We start from the raw sequence: 20,742 nt of genomic DNA, 5'->3' as shown, positions 1-20,742 counted from the left end.
ACAAGACGGGCATACTGGGGCCATGGAGCTCAGCCTGCTTCTTCTTCTTGCTCTGCTCACAGGACTCTTGCTTCTCCTGGCCAGAGGCCGCCTGAAAGCCCATCACCCCCTCCCGCCAGGCCCCCACCCTCTGTCCTTCCTGGGGAACCTTCTGCAGATGGACAGAGGAGGCCTGCCCAAATCCTTCCTGAGGGTGAGATGCAGATGGATGGGGTCTGAGGGTGGCTCCCTGCCTCCGTACTGGGGGGTTCACTCATCCATCCTTCTAGGAGTGGGGTGGGTGTGGGGAAGTTGATGAGCGAGGGGCACAGAGGTGAAGCGTGGTGGGTGGTGGTCAGACAGCCCCAGGCATCCCTGCTCGGTGGGAGGTGTGTGGGCACTGTCCCTGGAGTGGACAGGTGGGCTTGAAGAGGCGCGTGGATGTGCACCTGGGAGGTAGAATTCCACACTCCTCTGCCCTCGTCTGCCAGCTGCCTGGGTGCCTGCTGGCCAAGGGAAGAAAGAGGAAAGGGGGTGGTGGCACCAAGCAAATAGATTTCTCCTCTGCCAACAAAAGGCAGCAAAGCGTGGCCCTGTCAGCACCAGAGAGTGGGGAGGGAGAGGGAGGGAGAGCAGGACGGGAGGGCAGTTGCGGAGTGCCTAGCAAAAGTAAACATGCATGCGCTCGAATGGTAGCCAACACTGTGGGGTGTTTCCTAGGTCTCTAGCACTGCTTTCCAGGCCTGTTTCATGTTTGCTCATCTGTATACTTATTAATGGTGTCATCCAGACCCACGAGCCCCTCCTCCACCGGAGAGCCGCAACCCCAGCAAAAGCTTCCCACTGCCCTGGGCTCCTCTGTCCCCTTCGTATCCGCTTTGGGAGTGAACACCTTCCTAAATCTTGGGCTTGTCATCACTTTAATTTGATTTAATGTATTTATTTATTTATTTTGTATTTTAGGACCATACCTGCAGCATATGGGAGTTCCCAGTCTAGGGGTTGATTCCGAGCTACAGCTTCTGGCCTATACCACAGCCATAGCAACGGCTAATCCTTTACCCACTGAGTGAGGCCAGGGATCGAACCTGCAACCTCATGGTTCCTGGTCGGATTTGTTTCCACTGCATCACAACAGGATCACCATCTTTGATTTGATTTGATGTGATTTGATTTGATTTTTCTGCTTTTTAGGGCTGCACCCGCAGCATATGGAGGTTCCCAGGCTTGGGGTCCAATAGGAGCTACAACTGATGGCCTATGCCACAGCCACAGCAATGCATGATCCCAGCTACATCTGCGACCAGCAATACAGCTCAGGGCAACCTACTGAGCAAGGCCAAGGATTGAACCTGCAACTTCATGGTTACTGGTCGGATTCCTTTCTGCTGCGCCCCAGCAGGAACTCCCCATCTTTGATTTCAATACAGAGTGTTTCATCACAGATGTAGAGGCTCCAAGTGCATATTATTTCATTATCCTTGTCTTCAGTGTATCACCAGGGTATCCAGTATGTTTTCATGTAAATGCTTCTTCACTTAGAGTTAAGTGGCTAGGATTTCTCTCTATTGGGGTAGAAATTCATCAGTTCTAGGTCCCAATAACTTCGTGGGCTAGGGGAGGTGTTTTCTTCACCTCAGAGGAATGAAGAGTGAGGCTCAGTGGGGTGGGGGTGGGATGGGGGTGGGGCGGGGGGAGAGGCCCTTGTCCAAGGACACACACCTGGGATGTCACAGAGGGCAAGCTGGGGTTGAGCAAGGAGGTGCCTTCATCTCCTTCTTAGCCTGAAGCTGCCTAACAACTGGGGGATCCCTAAACCCTTTAGGAATGTGATTAAGGCTGTGGGTTCCCTCCCCTACAAATACCCGCGTGCATTTTTGCATAACATTTTCCAGTTTCCAGAACCCCTAAATCGATTCCGCAGACCTTGCAAGGATCCTCTGGGTGAGCACGACCCTGCATGTTCATTGCCTCTTTGGAGAGAGGGAGAGACAGGGCATGGCTAGTGGGTGTCATCAGTTGCTTCCAAATCCTTCTGACACGGGCTGGGACCTGGGACCCTTTGCTGCAGTGACTGCAGTGCTGGTACCTAGACAAACATTTCCTGGAGGAACCAAAACACAAAGAAACTGTAAGGGACTGAATATAAGTGTGTGTGTGTGTGCAGCTGAGGCAAATTAGAAGATTCAAAAACAATAACATCCCAACTGCCTCTTTGGAAAAGCCCAGAGCAAAAGCAGGATGTCGGGAGTAAAAGCAGGGCACTAGACATGCCCTCTGCACACAGCACCACCAGAGGGGTGGACAGACCACCGAAGCCACCCCTCTGGCCTCACTCTTGGATCCACCCCTACCCTTGCCCATATAAGGAACCAGTTCGCCCCCCTCCGTGAGCCAGTAAACAAGCAGGGGAACCAGCTTGTGGTTTTCACTACCCACCTCCACCCTGCCTGCTGCAGCAGGGGCCCCAGGAAAGCCCTGCCTGAATTTTCCTGACTGGCCTCTCAGCAGTTTCTGTTGCTTAAATTGGCCCAAAAGCCTGTTCAGTAACATTGCTGGAGTCAGACAGACACGGGCTCGCGTTCCAGATTCAACTGCTTCTCTTTGAAACTTAGCGTCTCTTCCATAGAATGAATTGCTGATGATAAGAAGGCAGCTCTCATAAGACCGTCGTGAGGACCAACCGGGATATGCACAGAGCCTGGTGTAGATAAGCGCTCATTCGCTGGAGGTTAATTGGATCCACTCCTTCATTGTTCCACTCATTCTCTCTGCCGGGCACTCAGCTGGGCACTGGTGATGTGGCACGGGACAGGGCACACACAGTAAACAAGGAAATATTGTGTTGACACAAGCTATGATTCAAATGAAGCAGGGTGATGATGGGAGTTCCCGTTGTGGCTTAGAGGGTAAAGAACCCAACCATTATCCATGAGGATGAGAGCTCTGTCCCTGGCCTCACTCGGTGGGTTAAGGAACTGGTGTTGGCATGAGCCGTGGTGTAGATTGCAAGAGCAACCAGAGTCTGAGTTGCTGTGGCCGTGGCGTAGACTGGCGGCTGTAGCTCAGATTCGACCCCTAGCCTGGGAAACTCAATATGCTGCCAGTGGGGCACTTACAAAACATAAACAAACAAACAAACAAACCAGGGTGATATTTTAAGAAGTTGTGGGAGCTACTTTAGACTGAGTGGTATGGGAAAGGCTGTGTCTTGACTTGTTTCTGAGCAGACACCCTAAAAATGCAGGTAGAAGTTCCGAGAGAAAGACAGATGTAGATGCCGGAACCCTGAAGCAGGAGCAAGCTTAGCATGTCTGGGGGACATGGAGAAGGCTGGATCAGTGTGAGCAAAGGCGTGAGTGGGAGGAGAAGTCAGAGGGGTGCTGGGGCAACGTCACCCAGGGCTGTGTCAACCATGCTGGAGACCTGGGGTCCTATATTCAGGGCAGGGGGAGCCCTGGAGGGTTTGGAGCAGGTTAGGGATTGTCATTACTTTACATTTTGATGGGACTGCTCTGGTTTCAGGGTGGGGTGGGATGGGTGGTGAAAAGAAGGTAGGCAGCACAGGGAAAGGAAGTAGGGAGACCAGTGAGAAAGCTTAGCTAAGATCAGTGTGAGAGGTCTTTCCATGAAGTTAACCTTTTTATGATTTTAGGTCAACTCCTTATCAAATTTTTGCTGTTGTTGTTGTCTTTATAGGGCCGTACTCGAAGCATATAGAGGTTCCCAGGCTAGGGGTCAAATCGGAGCTCCAACTGTCGGCCTATACCACAGCCACAGCAACATGGGATGCGAGCCATGTCTGCAACCTACACTTCAGCTCACCGCAACGCTGCATCCTCAACACACCGAGCGAGGCCAGGGATGGAACCTGTGTCCTCATGAATGCTAGTCAGATTCATTTCCTCTGAGTCAGGACGGGAAATCCCTCTTTATGGAAACTCACCATCTAGGATCAAATGCACAAAGCCTAAGTATTCAGCTTGGTGAACTTTCTCTAATGAACATAGTCAGGTAATTGACACCCAGATCAGTAACGACATGGCCTGTCCCCAGAAACCCTCCTTAAGTCCCCCTTCCACTCATGACCCTCCCATTATGCAGACACCATAGGTTCCTATTTATCTAGTTTTGAACCTCATATCAACAGAATCATGACAAATAGAGTCCTCGGGATCATCAACGTTGCACCTGTGGGTTTCATTGCGGTTGTAGGTAGCTTGTTCTTTTTCATTGCTGCATACTGTTCCATGACAGCAACACACCACTACTTCTCTATTCTCTACCTACGGTTGCTGAGCATCTGTGACTCTCCTTGTTCTTCATCTTGCTGAACAAGTGTATACATCTCTGCTGGGTGTGTATCTGGGAGTAATGTTGCTAGTCACTGAGTGTACAGGCCTTCCAGCCTCAGTAAATGCTTCTGAACACGTTCCCCAGTGCCTCCCCTGATGGTACGACTTCTCAGATTTCAGGATCACCCCCAGAAGGCCATCTTTTCCCCTTCATGTCCCCCCAGACATGAAGGGGTGGGTGGTTTCTGGGTGGCACTCCAGGGAAATTGTCAGGAGGCAGAGAGAAGATACAGTAGGGTCACAGGAAGGATAATGTTTATTTTTTTTTTTTAGTTGAGAAGCCAGGGAGAGCTGGCCAGACTCAACAGATAATCCTAGGCAGGGGAGGTTTTAGGGCTATTTAACTATCTGTACTGCTTCTCATGTGAGGGGGGCTGGGTCATGGATTAATCCTTTAGTGGCTGGGTCCTGGGAAGTGGGAAGGCAGGCTGGGGTGGAAGGTCTTGGGGCAGCGGCTAATTCCCAGTCTCTGCGGAAGTGCTTCCATGGTCTAACAACTGAGATGGCTCCTAAGGTGCATACTGACTAATGGCAACATTGGGCGTGGGTATATTGGCAGCTCCGAGAGAGATACGGGGATGTATTCACGGTGTACCTGGGGCCAAGGCCAGTGGTCATGATATGCGGGACAGAGGCCATTCGGGAGGCCCTGGTGGACCAGGCTGAGGCCTTCTCTGGCCGAGGGAAAATCGCTGTGTTGGAGCCAATCTTCCAGGGATATGGTAAGGCCCTCAGAGACGCCGAGAGGGGAGCAGGGGTGGAGGATGGGGATTGGAGAGGGTGTGTCTGGGAGGGGAGAAGAGGGGGTTTAGGGGGACCCAGAGTCTGCTTCCAACTTCCTCTGCATTCCAAGCCTCTCCTCAACCCCCAGGCGTGATCTTTTCCAACGGGGAACGTTGGAAGACCCTTCGGCGCTTCTCTCTGGCCACCATGAGGGACTTCGGCCTGGGAAAACGGAGCGTGGAGGAGCGGATTCAGGAGGAGGCCCAGTGTCTGGTGGAGGAGCTGCGGAAATCCCAGGGTGAGCCCGGGGCAGGGGCCGGCGAGAAATTGAGTGCGTCTGTGGGTGCACAGCAGCAGAAGGCAGAGGCATGTGTGTGGGCAGAGGAAGAGATGGAGAGATAGAGAGAGACAGCTCGCGAGGCCATCAGACAGAGGATGAGAGACAGAGAGAGGGGGCAGAGTTGGCAGAGCTGAGTAGGAGAGAAGCACGGGGAGCAGGAGAGATGCAGGGAGGTCAGTGTCAAGGACACCTCAAAGGCATCAACTCAGACATTAGCCTGTTTTTACCGGGTTCAGGGAAACCAATGCATGGTTTGAGGTATGGAGCCCAGACCAATACAGGACTTCTGCAAAAAGAAGCAGAGGAGTTCCCTGGTGGCTCAGCAGGCCAAGGGTCTGGAGTTATCACTGTTGTGGTGCAAGTTGGATCCCTGGTCCTGGAACTTCTGTCTGCTGTGGGCATGGCACCCCCACCCTCAAGAAAAGAAAGCAGAGAAAACTGTAAATAGGACACACTTTGATTCCTGTTTTCATGGAATATTTCCTTCCATCCTTTCACTTTCAGTTCGCATGTGTCCCTAGAAGTGAAATAGGTCTCCTGAAGACAGCATATATATGGGTCTTGTTTTTGTATCCATTCAGTAAGTGTATGTCCTTTGGTTGTGGCGTTTAGTCCATTAACATTTAAGGTAATTATTGATTTGTATGTTATTGCCACTTTATTCATTGCTTTGGATTTGTTTTTGTTGCTCTTTTTTCTTCCCTTCTTCTCTTTTTCTCTCCTCTTGTGGTTTGATGACTATCTTTAGTGTTGTATTTGCGTTGATTTTTCTTATTTGTTTGTGTATCAATTGTAGATTTTTGGTTTGCAGTCATTCTGAAGTTTTCATATGAGTCTGTGTACATACGAGTTTGTTTTATGTTGTTGGTCTCTTAATTGCAATGCATCTCCAGCGTCCTGCATTTGTAACCTCCTCTTCTCACGATTTCTGATTTTGGTGGCATAATTGTGTGTGGAAGATTTCGTATCTTTACCTCTATGCGTGAGCCCTGACATTTGTGGTATTTTTGTTTCTGGTTGCGGCCTTTTCTTTTCTGCCTAGAGAAGTTCCTTTAGTATGTGTTGTAAGGCTGGTTTAGTGTTGCTGAATTCTCTTAGCTTTTGCTTATCTGTAAAGCTTTTGATTTCTCCTTCAAATCTGAATGAAAGCCTTGCTGGGTAAAGTAATCTTGGTTGGAGGTTTTTTCCTTTCATCACGTTAAGTGTATCATGCCTTCCCTTCTGGCCTACAGAGTTTCTGCTGAAAAATCTGCCAATAACCTTGTATGTTATTTATTTCTTTTCCCTAGCTGCTTTCGATATTTTCTCTGTCTTTAATTTTGGTTGGTTTGTTTAGTATGTGCCTCGGGGTGTTCCTCCTTGGGTTTATTTTATATGGTACTCATTGCGCTTCCTGGGATTTGAGTGAGTGGTTTCTTTTCCATGGTAGGCAAGTTTTCGGCTATTATCTCTTCGAATCTTTTTTCTGTCCCTTTCTCTCTCTCTTCTCCTTCTGGCACCCCTATAATATGGATGTTGGTGCATTTAACATTGTCCCAGAGTTCTCTGAGACTCTCTTCATTTGTTTTCAATCTTTTTTTTCTTCTCTGTTCCACATCCGTGATTTCCACGAATCTGACCTCCACCTCGCTTATGTGTTCTTCTGCCTCCTGTATTCTGCTGTTGGCTGCTTCTAGTGAATTTTTTACTTCAGTTATTGTATTTTGCATCTATTCTTGCTTAAGTTTTATTTTTACTTATTTATTTATTTGTCTTTTTACCTTTTCTAGGGCTGCTCCTACAGCATATGGATGTTCCCAGGCTAGGGGTCTAATCCGAGCTGTAGCAGCCAGCCTATGCCACAGCCACAGCAACATGGGATCCGAGCTGTGACTGCAACCTACACCACAGCTCATGGCAATGCCGGGGATCCTTAACCCACTGGGCAAGGCCAGGGGTCAAACCCGCAACCTCATGGTTCCTAGTCGGATTCGTTAACCACTGCGACACGATGGGAACTCCTCTTCTTGCTTAAGTTTTATATCTTGTATCTCTTTCCTCAGTGTTTCCTGGAAATTATCCATCTCTGCCTCCAGTTTATTTCCAATGTCTTACATCATCTTCAGCCTCAACAGTCTAAAAAGTCTTTCCTGAAGGCTGAGAATCCCCTGATCACTTAGCTGTTTTTTCTGGGTTTTTTTCTTTCTCCCTCATCTGAGTTATAGTTCTCCGTCTTTTCATTTTTATAGGTTTTTGGTGTGGTGACCTTCTTACAGATGATAGAGTTGTAGCCTCTCTTACTTCTGGTGTCTGTCCCCCTTGTGGCTAAAGTAGGTACGGGGGGTGGGGTGGGGTGGGGTGTGGTGGGGCTTGCTGTAGGCTTCCTGATGGGAGGGACTGATGCCTGCCCACTGGTAGGCGGAGCTGATTCCTATCCCTCTGGTGGGTGGGGCTTTGTCTCTGGGGGAGATTAGAGGTGGCTGTGTGCCTGGGGGGGAGAGGTCTTTAGGCAGCCTGTTTACTGAGGGGCGGGGCTGTGATCCCACCTGGATCATTGTTTGGCCTGGGGCTTCTCAGCACTGATGGGCAGGGCCAGATTTTCCCAAAATGGGCCCCTCCAGAGAAAGGCACTCTGCTGAATATTCCCAAGGGCTTTGCTTCCAATGTCCTTCCCCCACAACAAGCCACCTTCACTCCTGCTTTCCCAGGAGGTCCTCCAAGGACTGCAGTCAGGTCTGACCCAGATTTCTATGGAGACTTTGCTTTGCCCTGGGACCCAGTGCACGTGAAAGTGTGTGTGTGCCTTTTAAGAATGGGGTCTCCGTTTCCCCCAGTCCTGTGGAGTAGCGCTCCTGCGCACAAGCCCCACTGGCCTTTGATGCCAGATGCTCCTGGGGCTCTTTCTCTCAGTGCCAGATCCCCACACGTGGGACTCTGATGTGGGGCTCAGAATTCTCCTTCCTGTAGGTGAGTGTCTGTGAACCAGTTAGGGCTTCCAGTCTGTAGGGCTTCCCAGCTGGGAGGTATGAGGATGCTCAGATCACGTAATTGCCCCTCCTTGCTCTTGATGTGGTCTCCTCTTTGTCTTCTGGAGTCGGATATCTTTTTGAAAGTTTCTGGTCCATTTGGTTGAAGATTGCTCAGCATTTGGTGGTAGATTTTGTTGTTTTTAGGAGAGAAGTTGAGCTCCAGTCCTTCTATTCCTCCATCTCAATCCCATCTCCCCAACAGCACACATTTTGAGAAGGACACACTTGGTTTTCCTTTCTGTGCGTGCAGTGCTGGCGGGCTGGCAGTGATCAGGGCGGTCAGCTGGGTTTTTCTGCTCCTGGGAAGTGGGATGGGCACGTCTGGTTGGTTTTGGATTCCTCCTCCGATGTGCGTATGAGACATGGAGGCGACAGGGCCCCTTCTCAAGGGATATGGAGACATAAATGTCGAGGGAGGGGCAGAGACAGAGTCACAGGGAGCCACAGAGGAACACGGACCGAGGGACTGAGCAGAAAGACAGGAGGAGACGGGGTGATTTGGGCAGAGAGACAGAGAGGAAGAAAGAGACAGACGTGGCGGGATCAAGTCAAGGAGAGGAGCGACTTGGAGAAGCAGAAAGAAAATGAGGCACAGATAATTAGTGACAGGGGATTCCCGTTGTGGCTCAGCAGGTTAAGAACGCAACTAGTATCCATGGGGATGTGGGTTTGATCCCTGGCCACACTTACTGGGTCGAGGATCCAGCTCTGCCATTAGGTGTGGTGTAGGTTGCACAGGGGGCTGGGATCTGGCATTGCTGTGACTGTGGTGTAGACCGGCAGCTACAGTTCCAGTTCGACCCTTAGCCTGGGAACTTCCATATGCCACAGACGCAGCCTTATGAAGAGAAAACACTAGGGACAGACAGGTACGTGAAAGGGTCTGCAGGGGAACAGAGAAGAGGGACAGGTGAGACTCAGGGAGCAAGGCTGCATCCACCTGCCATTCCTGGGAACCCAGCTCCCCCTCCCTCCAACTGGGGCGAGCTTGGCACATACACACATCAACCAACAAGAGCAGAACAAATGCCCAGAGAGCAGAGCCCTCTAGAGGTAGGCAAAAGAAATGTGGTGGGGGAAGAAATAAGGGCCCAGGAGAACGGAGTTTCTTAAGTTGCACATGCAATCCATTGAACATTTGAACCTTCTTCACAGGGTCGAGTTGAGAAGGACGAAATAATACGTGCAGTGCTTAGAATAGGCCCTGGCACATCCGAGGGGCTGGCGAGTGTTCCCCAGGCATTTAATTCCTTCTCCCGTGACTCACGCCTCTTCCCACTAGGAGCCCTCCAGGACCCCACCTACTACTTCCACTCCAGCACTGCCAACATCATCTGCTCCATTGACTTTGGAAAACGCTTCGCCTACAGAGATCCCGAGTTCCTGCAGCTGCTGGACTTACTGTTCCAGACCTTTTTGCTCATCAGCTCCTTTTCCAGCCAGGTCGGGGACATGCAGAGGGAAGGGCGGGGCTGGGGCGGACATCTGGGCGGGGGACAGGGGTGATCTGCTTTGGGAGACCGGAAGGGCAGCTTAGAGCTGGAAGAGGGGCAAAGACAACACTGAGCACTGAGACCCAGAGGGAGGGAGGGAGAGATGGTGAGACAGGGACTGAGACCAAGAGGAAGAAAGGGGAGTGATGGACGAGGCAGGAAGAGAAGGGGATTGAGAGGGAGAGAGAGAGAGACTTTCAAGCTCGCCATCCTTCCTTCCCTGGCTCCTCTGAGTCTCTGCCTCTGTCTTTGGAAAATCCCCTCACATGAAGAAATTCAAGGATGCTTTGAAAATTAGCCATCGTATTTCCTCATTTCCCCCCACTTCTCCTCCCTCTTTCTGTTTTTTTTTTTTTCCTTCTCCCCAGATTACCAAATAATATGCTCCTCTTTAAAACAAAATAATAGAGATTCTCTTTCTTAACTAATCTGGCAATACTCCTATTGCATATTAACGTAAAAAAAAAAAATAAATCATTCTCAGCCAGGAGTGTAGGTTCACATGTTCGACTGTCACAAATACAAATCCCCATGACCTCCTACAGGAGAGTCTGACCTGAAAAATCTGGAAGGGGCTCCAAGTGCCCTCATCTGTGATGAGCCCAACAGGTGCTTTCAACCATCTGTTCCCACAGGGAACCATGGGAGAGAAAAGTCTGGAAGGAGATCTGCCCGACAGTTAACAATGGGTCCCTCTAGAAGCGGAGATGAAGGAGGAATGTTACATCGTGCTCTATATGTTTCTGCATTGTTCGCAGTTCTTTGAGACAAGTCAGGCATTATATTTCTCAACAGGCAAAGCAATAGAAAATGCTCCCCAGTAAACAAATAGTTCTAAGTGTTGAGCAGCTTCGCCTTGTGGAAGCCTCCCGTTATCAGCAAGGCAGATGTGAGAGGTGGAAAGAGGGAGAGAGAGGTTCGAGGAAGACAGATGAACTGGCGGATGTAAACAGAGGGAGGATGAGAAGGAGGCACACGGAGATAGGGAGGGGTGGGGAAGACAGAGATGGAGAGAGGTGGGGACGAATCCGTGGGGAAGACCCGAGGATGAGGACGAAAGATGCACAAAGTGGAAAACGTGAGAAGACCACCTCAAAGGAGAAAGAGTCAGTGAGTGAGGGACTCTGTTATGGAGAAAGTGAGACAGAGCCGCAGAGAGACAGACACCCCACAGAAACAGAGAGCGATGGAGAGAGAGACAGAATCAGACAGAGACCGAGACACCCCAGAGATACACAGAGCGAAGCCAGAGACACAGGGGTCACTTTCAGAGAGCCTCACAGCCCCTTCTCTCCCCCAGCTGTTCGAGCTCTACTCCGCCTTCTTGAAGTACTTTCCAGGCTCACACAGGCAAATCTACAAAAACCTGCAGCAAGTCAATGCCTTCATTGGCCGCAGTGTGGAGAAGCACCGTGAAACCCTGGACCCCAGCGACCCCCGGGACCTCATCGACAGCTACCTGCTCCGCATGGACAAAGTGGGATTTGGCAGAGGGAGGGGGCGGGTGGAGAAAAAGATGCTGGGGGAGAAGAAGGGAGGGGAGGGGGGAGAAGAGGGAGGGAGAGAAACACAGACGATGGGGAGGGGAGATTGGGAAGCGAACAGAGAGGGAGATGAAATGGGGAAGCTGGTAGGCAGGTGAGAGAGACACAGAAAATACAGGACGAGGGGAAATACGGCCCCAGGTGCAAAGACCCACAGGGGCAGAAAGAGGCTGGGGAGGAAGGAAGAGAGACAAACAGATCAGATAGAGAGATCGCTAGAAACAGAGCAAGACACAGCCAAGAGAGACTGAGTCAAAGACAGACACCGTCTGTAGAAAATAGAGGGAAGTGAAGCAGACCAGATGGTTGGAGTTCCAGAAACAGGGGGAGGGACCCCAAGAGGTGCAAGTGCCTCAGAGCTCCTGCCTCCCCTGATGTGAACCCCATCCCTCTGGACCCAGGAGAAGTCCAACCCCAACAGCGAGTTCCACGAGCAGAACCTCATCCTCACTGTCCTTTCGCTCTTCTTTGCCGGCACCGAGACCACCAGCACCACTCTCCGCTATGGATTCCTGCTCATGCTCAAGTACCCCCACATCACAGGTGGGCAGGCTGGGGACAGTCGTTCAAGGGGGGATCTTCTTACACCGTTTAGTGCTGCGGCAATGGATCTGAGGGTCTTCTGTGAAGGCGAAGGCAGCTGTCCCCTCTTACACAGGAGCACCGCAGACTGTGAATGTCCCCCTCCCAGCCAACCCTGTCGGTGGATGGATGAATGAAGAATCTGTCAATCTCATTTGCCCCTTTTCCTCCATCACTTGAAGATGGACGCACCCATCCATGTACCTGCCCATTCATCCATCTGTCTGTTTTTTCACTGGTGAAATCACTGATAAAAAAAAAAAAAAAAAAATCAAGAACATTTAGTTCTCGTCGTGGTGCGGCGGAAACGAATCCAACTAGGAACCATGAGGTTAGGGTTCAATACCTGGCCTCGCTCAGTGGGTTAAGAAACTGGCGTTGCCGTGAGCTGTGGTGTAGGTCGCAGACGAAGCTTGGGTCCCGGCGGCTACAGACCCCTAACCTGGGAACCTCCGTATGCCGTGGCCGTGGGCGTGGCCCTAAAAAGACAAAAAAAAAAAAAAAAAAAAAACAGAGAGAGAGAGAAAGAAATCACTGATATACTCTGAGTCTTTCATTCATCCCAGGAAATATGCTTTCATTCTTTTGCTGGAGGAGCTGCTTCATCTGTTGTTCCTTTGAAACAGCGATTCATTGAATGAATTGTTTTCCAGTGATTGCTTGGCTCGTTTCATTCCTGCATCTGTTTGCTTTTCTAAACCTACGTTACCTACCCTAATCCTTCCATCAGCTAGTCTATCAATTCATCCTTCATCCACCTCTCCTTTAACTTATTCATTTAAAAATTCACTCAGTTATTTGGGCTTGATTTATACATCTATCTTCTAACCTATCCAACCATGCTGATGATCTGCCTGAGACCTTTGCCTCCAATGTCCTTCCCCCGCAATGAGCCACTGTCTGTCACCCACCATTTCCCCGTGAGATCCTCCAGGAGGCAGGACTGACCCAGATTCCAATAAAGTCTCTGCTTTGCCCTGGGTGCCAGTGCACACGAGATCCTGTGTGTGCCTTTCCAGAGTGGAGTGTCCATTTCTCCCAGGGCCGTGGGGCTCCTGCACACAAGCCTTGCTGGCCCTTAACGCCAAATGCTGTGGGAGCGCCCCCTCCCAATGCCAGATCCCAAGGCATGGGAACCTGACGTGGGGCTCGGAACTCTCACTCCCGTGGGTGAGCCTCTTCAGTATAAGTTTCTTTCCAGTCTCTGGGCAGCCCACCTCCGGGGGTATAGGGTTGGGTATACCGTGTAATCGCCTCTCCTACCATCTTGATGTGCCTCCTATTTGTTTTCTGGAGTAGGGTGCCTTTTTTGGATGTTTCCAGTCTATTTTGTTGAAGGTTGTTGAGCAGTTGGTTGTTTGCATGAAGGAAGGTGAGCTCCAGTCCTTCTGCTCGGCCATCTTAATCCCATCTGCTCTTATATTCCAGAGGACCTAGCACAGTGCCTCATCTGTTTTTTTGTTTTGTTTTGTTTTGTTTTGTTTTGTTTTGTCTTTCTTTTTTAGGGCCGCACCCGCGGCATATGGAGGGTCCCAGGCTAGGGAGTCAAATTGGAGCTATAGCCGCCGGCCTACGCCAGAGCCACAGCAACGCGGGATCCGTGCCACATCTGCGACCTACACCACAGCTCACGGCAACAGCGGATCCTTAACTCACTGAGCGAGGCCAGGGATCGAACCCGCAACCTCATGGTTCCTAGTTGGATTCGTTAACCAGTGAGCCACGATGGGAACTCCCTCATCTGTTTGATACACACAGTAAATATCAGTTAATTTTCTTTCTTTTTTTACAAGATGATTTTTATTTTTCACCACCATAGCTGGTTTATGGTATTCTGTCAATTTTCTACTGTACAGCAAGGTGACCCAGTCCTACATACATATATACATTCTTTTTCTCACATTATCATGCTCCATCATAAGTGGCTAGAAGTAGTTCCCAGTGCTATCCAGCAGGAGCTCATTGTTATCACGGTTAACTCTCTACTAACGTTAGAGGAGGATTTTTCACAGGTTCATCACCTGTGAGTTCTTCGACTGAAAGCTGAAAGTCTATCCAAAAGTGTGGTGCACATACATATGTATGTGTGTTCACATGTGGGGAGAGAATCCATAACATTCGTTACATACCAGTGGGGGAGAATTCCAGTAGTTTTCACTCTTCCAGCCCCACCTGAAGCTGGTCACTCTAAGGGGTGTCAGTGAGCTAACCCTCTCCTGTAGGCTTTTTCCTGTCTCACTGGCCCTTAGGAGACAGTGGGATGGAAGCAGTGCCCCTGCAAAGAGCCTCTTTATTTTTTTTTATTTTACTTTTTTTTTTTGTCTTTTTGCAATTTCTTGGGCTGCTCCCAAGGCATATGGAGGTTCCCAGGCTAGGGGTCTAATCCAAGCTGTAGCCGGCAGCCTACACCAGGGCCACAGCAACGTGGGATCCGAGCTGTGTCTGCAACCTACACCACAGCTCACGGCAACGCCGGATCCCCAACCCACTGAGCAAGGCCAGGGATCCAACTCGCAACCTCATGGTTCCTTGTCGGATTCGTTAACCACTGAGCCACAATGGGAACTCCCAAACAGCCTCTTTAAATGAGCTCCCTGGTCCCATTCTTCTGTGCAGAGAGAATCCACAAGGAGATCGACCGGGTGATTGGTTCTCATCGACCTCCAGCCTTGGACGACAGAGCCAAGATGCCATACATGGATGCGGTCATTCATGAGATGCAGAGATTTGGGGACCTCATCCCCATGGGTGTTCCCCACACGGTCACTAAAGACACTCACTTCCGAGGGTACCTCCTCCCCAAGGTATGTCAGCCCACTGGGCTCCCCCATCAAACTCGAGTGTGCCTCCTGGGTTGCTGGGTTCTCTTAATCTCCAAAATGACCTCTTCTTGGCTTTATCACTCAGTCTTGTTTCATTCTGGGGGCATGGGGTGGGGTGGGGGAGGTTTGGTGATGTCCTCTAATCTCGTGACCTTTCTTCAGGGCACAGAAGTCTATCCCATCCTGACCTCTGCTCTCCATGACCCACGTTACTTTGAAAACCCAGAGGCCTTCAACCCTGACCACTTTCTGGATGCCACTGGGGCCCTGAAGAAAAATGACGCTTTTATGCCCTTCTCCATAGGTAAGCTGGACCTGCATTCCAGAGGGCAGGTGCCACCCCCTCCTTGAGACAAGCAAGGAGAGGTCTCTGTTTGTTGAGCAGTTCGTCTGTGCCAGTTGCTTTTCCTGCCTTAACCCGTCTCATCTTCACCGCATCCCAGTGGCGGCTTGAGAAGTGACATCACCTCCCAAAGCTGGCCCTGGGCAAGGATTTTTAAGCTTGCTGCACGTTGGTATGAAATATCTGTTGAGCGCTACGCTGAGCCCAGTACTTTGTTGAGGGCTGAAGAGAAAGCATCAGGGAAGTCACAGAGAGACACAGTTTCCCACCCAGGAAATTGTAGTCCAGCAGGGCAGCTGGGCATGAATCGTATGGTCAAAAGATTGTATCTACTTCAATGAATGAATGTTTGCAGTGTGCTTAGAACTGCTTGGCTAAAGGAAGTGCTCAGGGATTTCCCTGGTGGCCCATTGGTTAAGAATCTAGCATTGTCACAGGTGGGGCGCGGGTTCAATCTCTGGCTCTGGAACTTCCCTATGCCATTGGCTCAGCCAAAAGAAGGAAAGAAAGAAAAGAAAGAAAGGGGTTGTAGGGGCAGCTTTTATTCATCTAAAAGGAATCTTAAGTAAGATGAGTGCTCTACAGGGGGCTTTGGGAGCACAAAAGAGGAACATGCACCATGCTTGGTGTGTCTGTGAGGAAAAGCTTACCTAAAGCTGTGGCTTCTAAGCTAAGACATCACAGGTGAGTATCAATCAGCCACTGGAAAGAGGGTTTCATCACAAGGCAGAGCAAGGGCAGAGCCTCAAGGTGGAGACAGAGGGCTCACGTGAGCACCTAGCACTCAGGAAGACTGGGGTTTCAGGGAGAGGTTGAAGAGCTCAGCTGCCATGGTCTTGACAGCTGGGGGAGTCTGGATTTATCCTGCTGGGCCTGGTGAGGTGGGGTGGGTCTTGACCTGCTCTGACTTGGCTCTGTCCCCATTCCCCATTCCTTGGCCCCACCCAAAGAAAAACCCAATGCCCAGGGATCTCCTCCTTTTGTTAATGTCCAGGGCGCTTGGCCTTCTTAATCAATAGACATTGCTAAGAGGCCATTCGGGCAAATTCAGGCAAAAAACCTGGGGCCTCTGCTGCAGCAGGGGGGAGCCAACAAGCGTTCCCGTCCTGGCTTGCTTGCCCCCCTGGAGGGGGGCGAGCTGATTCCACATGTGGAGCAAGGGCAGTGGTGGATGCATTTGTGGGCCCAAGAGTCAGGGCAGAGGGGTGGCTTAGATGGTCTGCCCACGCATTTGGTGGTGTGATGTGCAGGGGGCATGCATGGTCTCCTGCTTTTGCTTTCAGCTCATCAGAAGTGGCAGTTGGGTTTTTAGTTTTTCTGTATCCTCTTGCTAATGATGTGTCCCAGCTGCTCCTGTGCACAGTATATTTAGCCCCTTACAGTTTCTTTGTGTTTCATTGCTGGAGGAGATGTTTTTCTAGGTGCAAACATCGTAGCCACTGCGGCAAAGGGTCCCAGTCTCGCCCTGGGAGGAAGGTGGACCCCGGCACCAGTCCTTAGTCTTGAATTGCACCAGCGACTTGAGGGACCCAGGGCCCCTGGCTCTGCCCAGTGCGATGGGCTCCTCCCTCATTTCATTTCAGGGAGAGGCAGGGCACCTGTGGGGTGAGGGGCGAGGATCCAGTTCTCCATTCGATAGCTCTGCGCTAAGTTTAGAGAGAGGCAGAGGTGGGGTCAATACAGACAGAGACAGGCTGACAGATAAGGATAGTGAGTGAGAAACAGAGAGAGAGATTGAGAACAAGGAAGACCCAGAGGGAGAGAGACAGGAGAGAGTGTGGTAGAAAGAGACCGAGAGTGAAGTGAGATAATAAATGGTGGAGGTGAAGGAGGAAGGGATGGAGGAGGAAGAGAGGGAGCAGAAGAGGGAGGGAAGCAGAGGAAGACAGTACTCAAGAAGAAACACCGAGGGGAGAACAGGGAACGATGGAGGGAGATGAAAAATGAGAGTTGCCAAGAGAATCAGATCCAGACAGACAGAGGGACAGGGAGTGAAAAAGACTGAAGAATGCAGAAAATCATGAGAAAAACAGAGACAGAGAAAGAGTGTCTGGCAGGAGATATAGACACGCTGGCGCACAGTCTGGGTGCCCGACACAGAGTGATGCCAAACAAACCAGAATGACAAGAGTTTGGCACAGAGCAAGTGTTATTGCAGGGTCATGCAAAGAGACAGGTGGCTCCTGTCCCCACCTCTCCCACCCCCCCATCCCAAACAACACCGAAATTGCAAAGCCTGTTTCAAGCCAAGGTGAGGGAGGGGCTTCAGTTGATAGCTGCAAAATTTGGGGGCAGAAATCCTGTTCTTGCAGCTGGCCATAGAGGCCGGGTCACCAAGTTTCTGTAAACATCCAGGAAGACACATGTTGTAGTTCAGAGAGTTGCTAAAGCAGGGATGTGGGGAAAGGGTCCTGCTCAGTTACAGGCAGAGAAAAAGGCCGAGGCAGATGGCCATGAGGGGAGAGAAAGCAAGAGCCAAAAGATGTCTTGCCAAGGGGTGTCCAGTTGGAGTGTCCCAGGGATGTGGAGGTCGGGGTGGAAGGGAGGAAGCCGGATCAAGCTGTCCTCGAAAGTGCCTGGTTGCAGAACCAGTCAGAAGAGACCAACCAGCTGGGAGCTGTGACCCGAGCATGGCTAAGCTCCTGTGTACCAACCTCTGGATGTGCCTCAAAGACGCAGACGCGTTCTCCTACACCTGCGTGCAGACGCAGTCCAGCGACTAGGAAGGCTTAGGAAATGCCTGGAAACCCCTCCTTGAAAGGGTCTTGCCAAGGGTGTCAGCTTGCAGAATAAGAACCAGGCAGTAAAGGGAGAGAAGGGGCCAGTGTCTCTGCCTGTGTGGGGGCTCCCTGTGTCCCTGGTTCTCTCCAAGCCCTTGGTTTAGAACTGTGGGGGCTGGAGGGAGGGGCGGTCCTTCCGTCTCTGAGCATGTGATGGAAGCCTTAGACTCCTCTCCGGTGCGGGTCAGTCCTGGGCGCAATTGTATATTCCATTCAGCATTTTCCAGGACACCTGAAGCCCATGGTGCTCAGGCTGAGATAAGAAGAAAACCGAGAGACGCACAAACACACACAGTCCAGATACACACCTCACAAACACAGCATCACCGTGTACACCCGGAAACAAACACAAGGTGCTAACTTCACTTACAGCATCCTTACTACGGGCAGGTGTTATTTAAGCATTTTAACAAGCACTAATGTCCTTATCCTCATAGTAGCCTTACGATGTAGAGACGACTCCTCTTACATCAGGCATGGGGGACTTGAAAATATGAAGTTGGGATTTCCCATTGTGGTTCAGCGGGTTAAGAGCCCTTCTCTGTATCTGAGGATGCGGGTTCAATCCCTGGCCTTGCTCAGTTTGTTATGGATCCAGCTTTGCCGCGAGCTGTGGTGTAGCTGCAGATGTGGCTTGGATCTGGCGTGGCTGTGGCTGTGGTGTAGTTTGGCAGCTGCAGCTCCGGTTTGACCCCTAGCCTGGGAACTTCATATGCTGTGGGTGTGGCCCGAAATAGGGAAAAAAGAAAGAAAGAAAGAGGTCGGAAATATGCACACACCTGGATGTGGAGGCAGACGCACAGACCCCTGGGCACACACACACATACAGAAAGACACATCCAGGCCCAAGTGGCTGCTTATACTCTGCGGGGCCACAGAACCCTTTAGAAAGCTAGCAGGAGCTACGGAGTCTTTCCTGGGAAAATTGTGCAAGGCACATCCACCCAACGATTTGCACCTGCTTTCACAGGGCTTGGGGTTCCTCTAAGCCCCCACCCGAACTGCAGGTCAAAGGCCAGTCCCATGCAAACCTATTGCAATGGACACAAGTGTCTGGGCTTTGGGAGGTGACAGGGCAAGGAACGTGCATTCACCCCCGTGTCCACACTGTCACCCTCTGTGTCCACAGGCAAGCGCATTTGTCTTGGGGAAGGCCTGGCCCGCACCGAATTATTCCTCTTCTTCACCACCATCCTCCAGAACTTCTCCGTGGCCAGCCCCGTGGCTCCGGAGGACATCGACCTGACACCCCAGGCTGTTGGGGTGGGCACAGTGCCCCCGCCCTACCAGATCCAGTTCCTGCCCCGCCAAAGAGGCTGAGGGAAGGGGGTCCAGGGATTCCAGGGTCATGCGCGTCCCCACCTCTGTGGAGAAGGGCCCCTTGCCCCGCTGCCTCTCTCCCGCCTCTGAGAGACGTGCTGGACACCTGCCTCTTTCCCTTGCTCACATGCCTCCCTCGTAGGAATGTCCTGTCTGCAGCCTAACCTCCTTCCGTCCTTCCGCAGCTCTTCTGAAGCCTCACAGAGGTCTATTCCTTTCCCCTGTTAACAGAATTCCAAAAGGGGTGTATGTGTAGAACGTGGAGCTAAGGAGTTCCCTGATGGCTCGGCAGTTAAGGACCCGGCTTGTTCACGGATGTGGCACAAGTCCAATCCCCGGCCCATGCCATCCGTGTGGTCCAAAAATAAAGGAAAGGGAAGAAACTGAGGCTAAAAGGGGAAACTTAGCTCAGGCTCTTTCTGCAGCTCTGCCTCCCAGGCCACAGCTCTCCCCGAGTGACTTGTCCCTTTCTCAGAACAGCCCCAGGGTCCTTTTCTCAACTCCTTGGGCTCCATGATCTGGGCATACATGATGTCCCTTGGGTCTTCTCCCCAAAGGCCCACGGGGTGGGGACAGTGATCATGCCCATCTTGCAGATGAGTAAACAGAGCCCGAGAAATGGCCAGAGATGACCACGGTCACAGGCTTAGTGAGGACAGAAGCAGTGCCCATGCTGTCTCCTCGGCTCTCGAAGGCAAAGCCCTACGGCTCCTTCCCGCCACCCACCCCAGCCTATATTTTGAAATTAAGGTGAAATTCCCATGGGATCACGAACCATTTTAGATGTGTCATGTCGTGGCATTCAGTCCCTGCATATGATGGGCCATCGCCGTCTCCCTCTAGACCCAAACATGCTCATCAGCCAGAAGGAAACCCCAGACCCATGAGCAGTCACTCCCCATCCTCCCTCCCCCAGCCCCTGGCCACACCAAACCCTTTCCTTCTCTGTGGATTTGCCGATTCCGCCCTTTTCACCTCAATGGAGCGTACAGTGTGTGGTGGTTGCTGTCTGGCTTCTTTTGCGTCTCGTGAGGGTTTGGAGGCTCATCTATGTGGTCCACAGCCCAGTCCTCCCTCATCCTCATCTGACTCCCCCCACTTCCTCCCTCGATGATGGGCCCTCAGCCCACCACCCCTGGGCAGTGTGCCTCTACCCTGAGCCCTTGGAGTCCCTGATGTTCCCCTCCTGGTGTCCCAACTCAAATAAACATCTGAGACCTCGCCTCCAGGGGTCAGGCTGTGACTCCTGCCAGCTTGCATGTGATCCACGTATTGTCTGAGGCTGTCCAGGTCAAAGCTTGCTTTCCCGGTGGGTGGGAGGGTCCCCTTGTCAGAGAAGGAGGAGAAAGTGTGCTTTATTTGATGGTTGTTAGCTCATCGTTGCCAAATTCTTAGAGAAGGTTGGACCTCCGCTGGTGTCCTGCTCGCTGGAGTCCTGCCTCGGGTAGTGGAC

At 51.3% G+C, this 20,742-nt stretch overlaps 1 protein-coding gene across 2 annotated transcripts; it reads left to right on the top strand.

Annotated features, from left to right (window-relative positions):
• On the top strand, window positions 1-20,532 carry CYP2B6A (cytochrome P450 family 2 subfamily B member 6A). Of its 2 annotated transcripts, XM_021094412.2 has the most exons (9): window positions 1-193; window positions 4,894-5,056; window positions 5,206-5,355; window positions 9,688-9,848; window positions 11,199-11,375; window positions 11,844-11,985; window positions 14,641-14,828; window positions 15,009-15,150; window positions 19,099-20,532. In XM_021094412.2, the coding sequence occupies exons 1-9, from the start codon at window positions 23-25 to the stop codon at window positions 19,287-19,289; spliced, it is 1,485 nt and encodes a 494-aa protein (XP_020950071.1). In that variant the 5' UTR covers window positions 1-22; the 3' UTR covers window positions 19,290-20,532. The 2 variants fall into 2 exon arrangements, with proteins under 2 accessions (XP_020950071.1, XP_020950072.1); XM_021094413.2 differs by lacking the exons at window positions 15,009-15,150; window positions 19,099-20,532 and adding an exon at window positions 15,151-15,555 and having other exon boundaries at window positions 8-193.
• Window positions 20,533-20,742: the final 210 nt, after the last annotated feature.

Source organism: Sus scrofa, chromosome 6 (genome assembly GCF_054392235.1).
Source record: "Sus scrofa isolate SSC_HxYL_T2T_F1_AM1 chromosome 6, Sscrofa_HxYL_maternal_Yorkshire_Landrace_v2.0, whole genome shotgun sequence".
In the NCBI taxonomy this organism is placed as follows: domain Eukaryota; kingdom Metazoa; phylum Chordata; class Mammalia; order Artiodactyla; family Suidae; genus Sus; species Sus scrofa.
The sequence above is the reverse complement of the archived record's forward strand: the minus strand, read 5'-3'. Positions and strand labels throughout refer to the sequence as shown.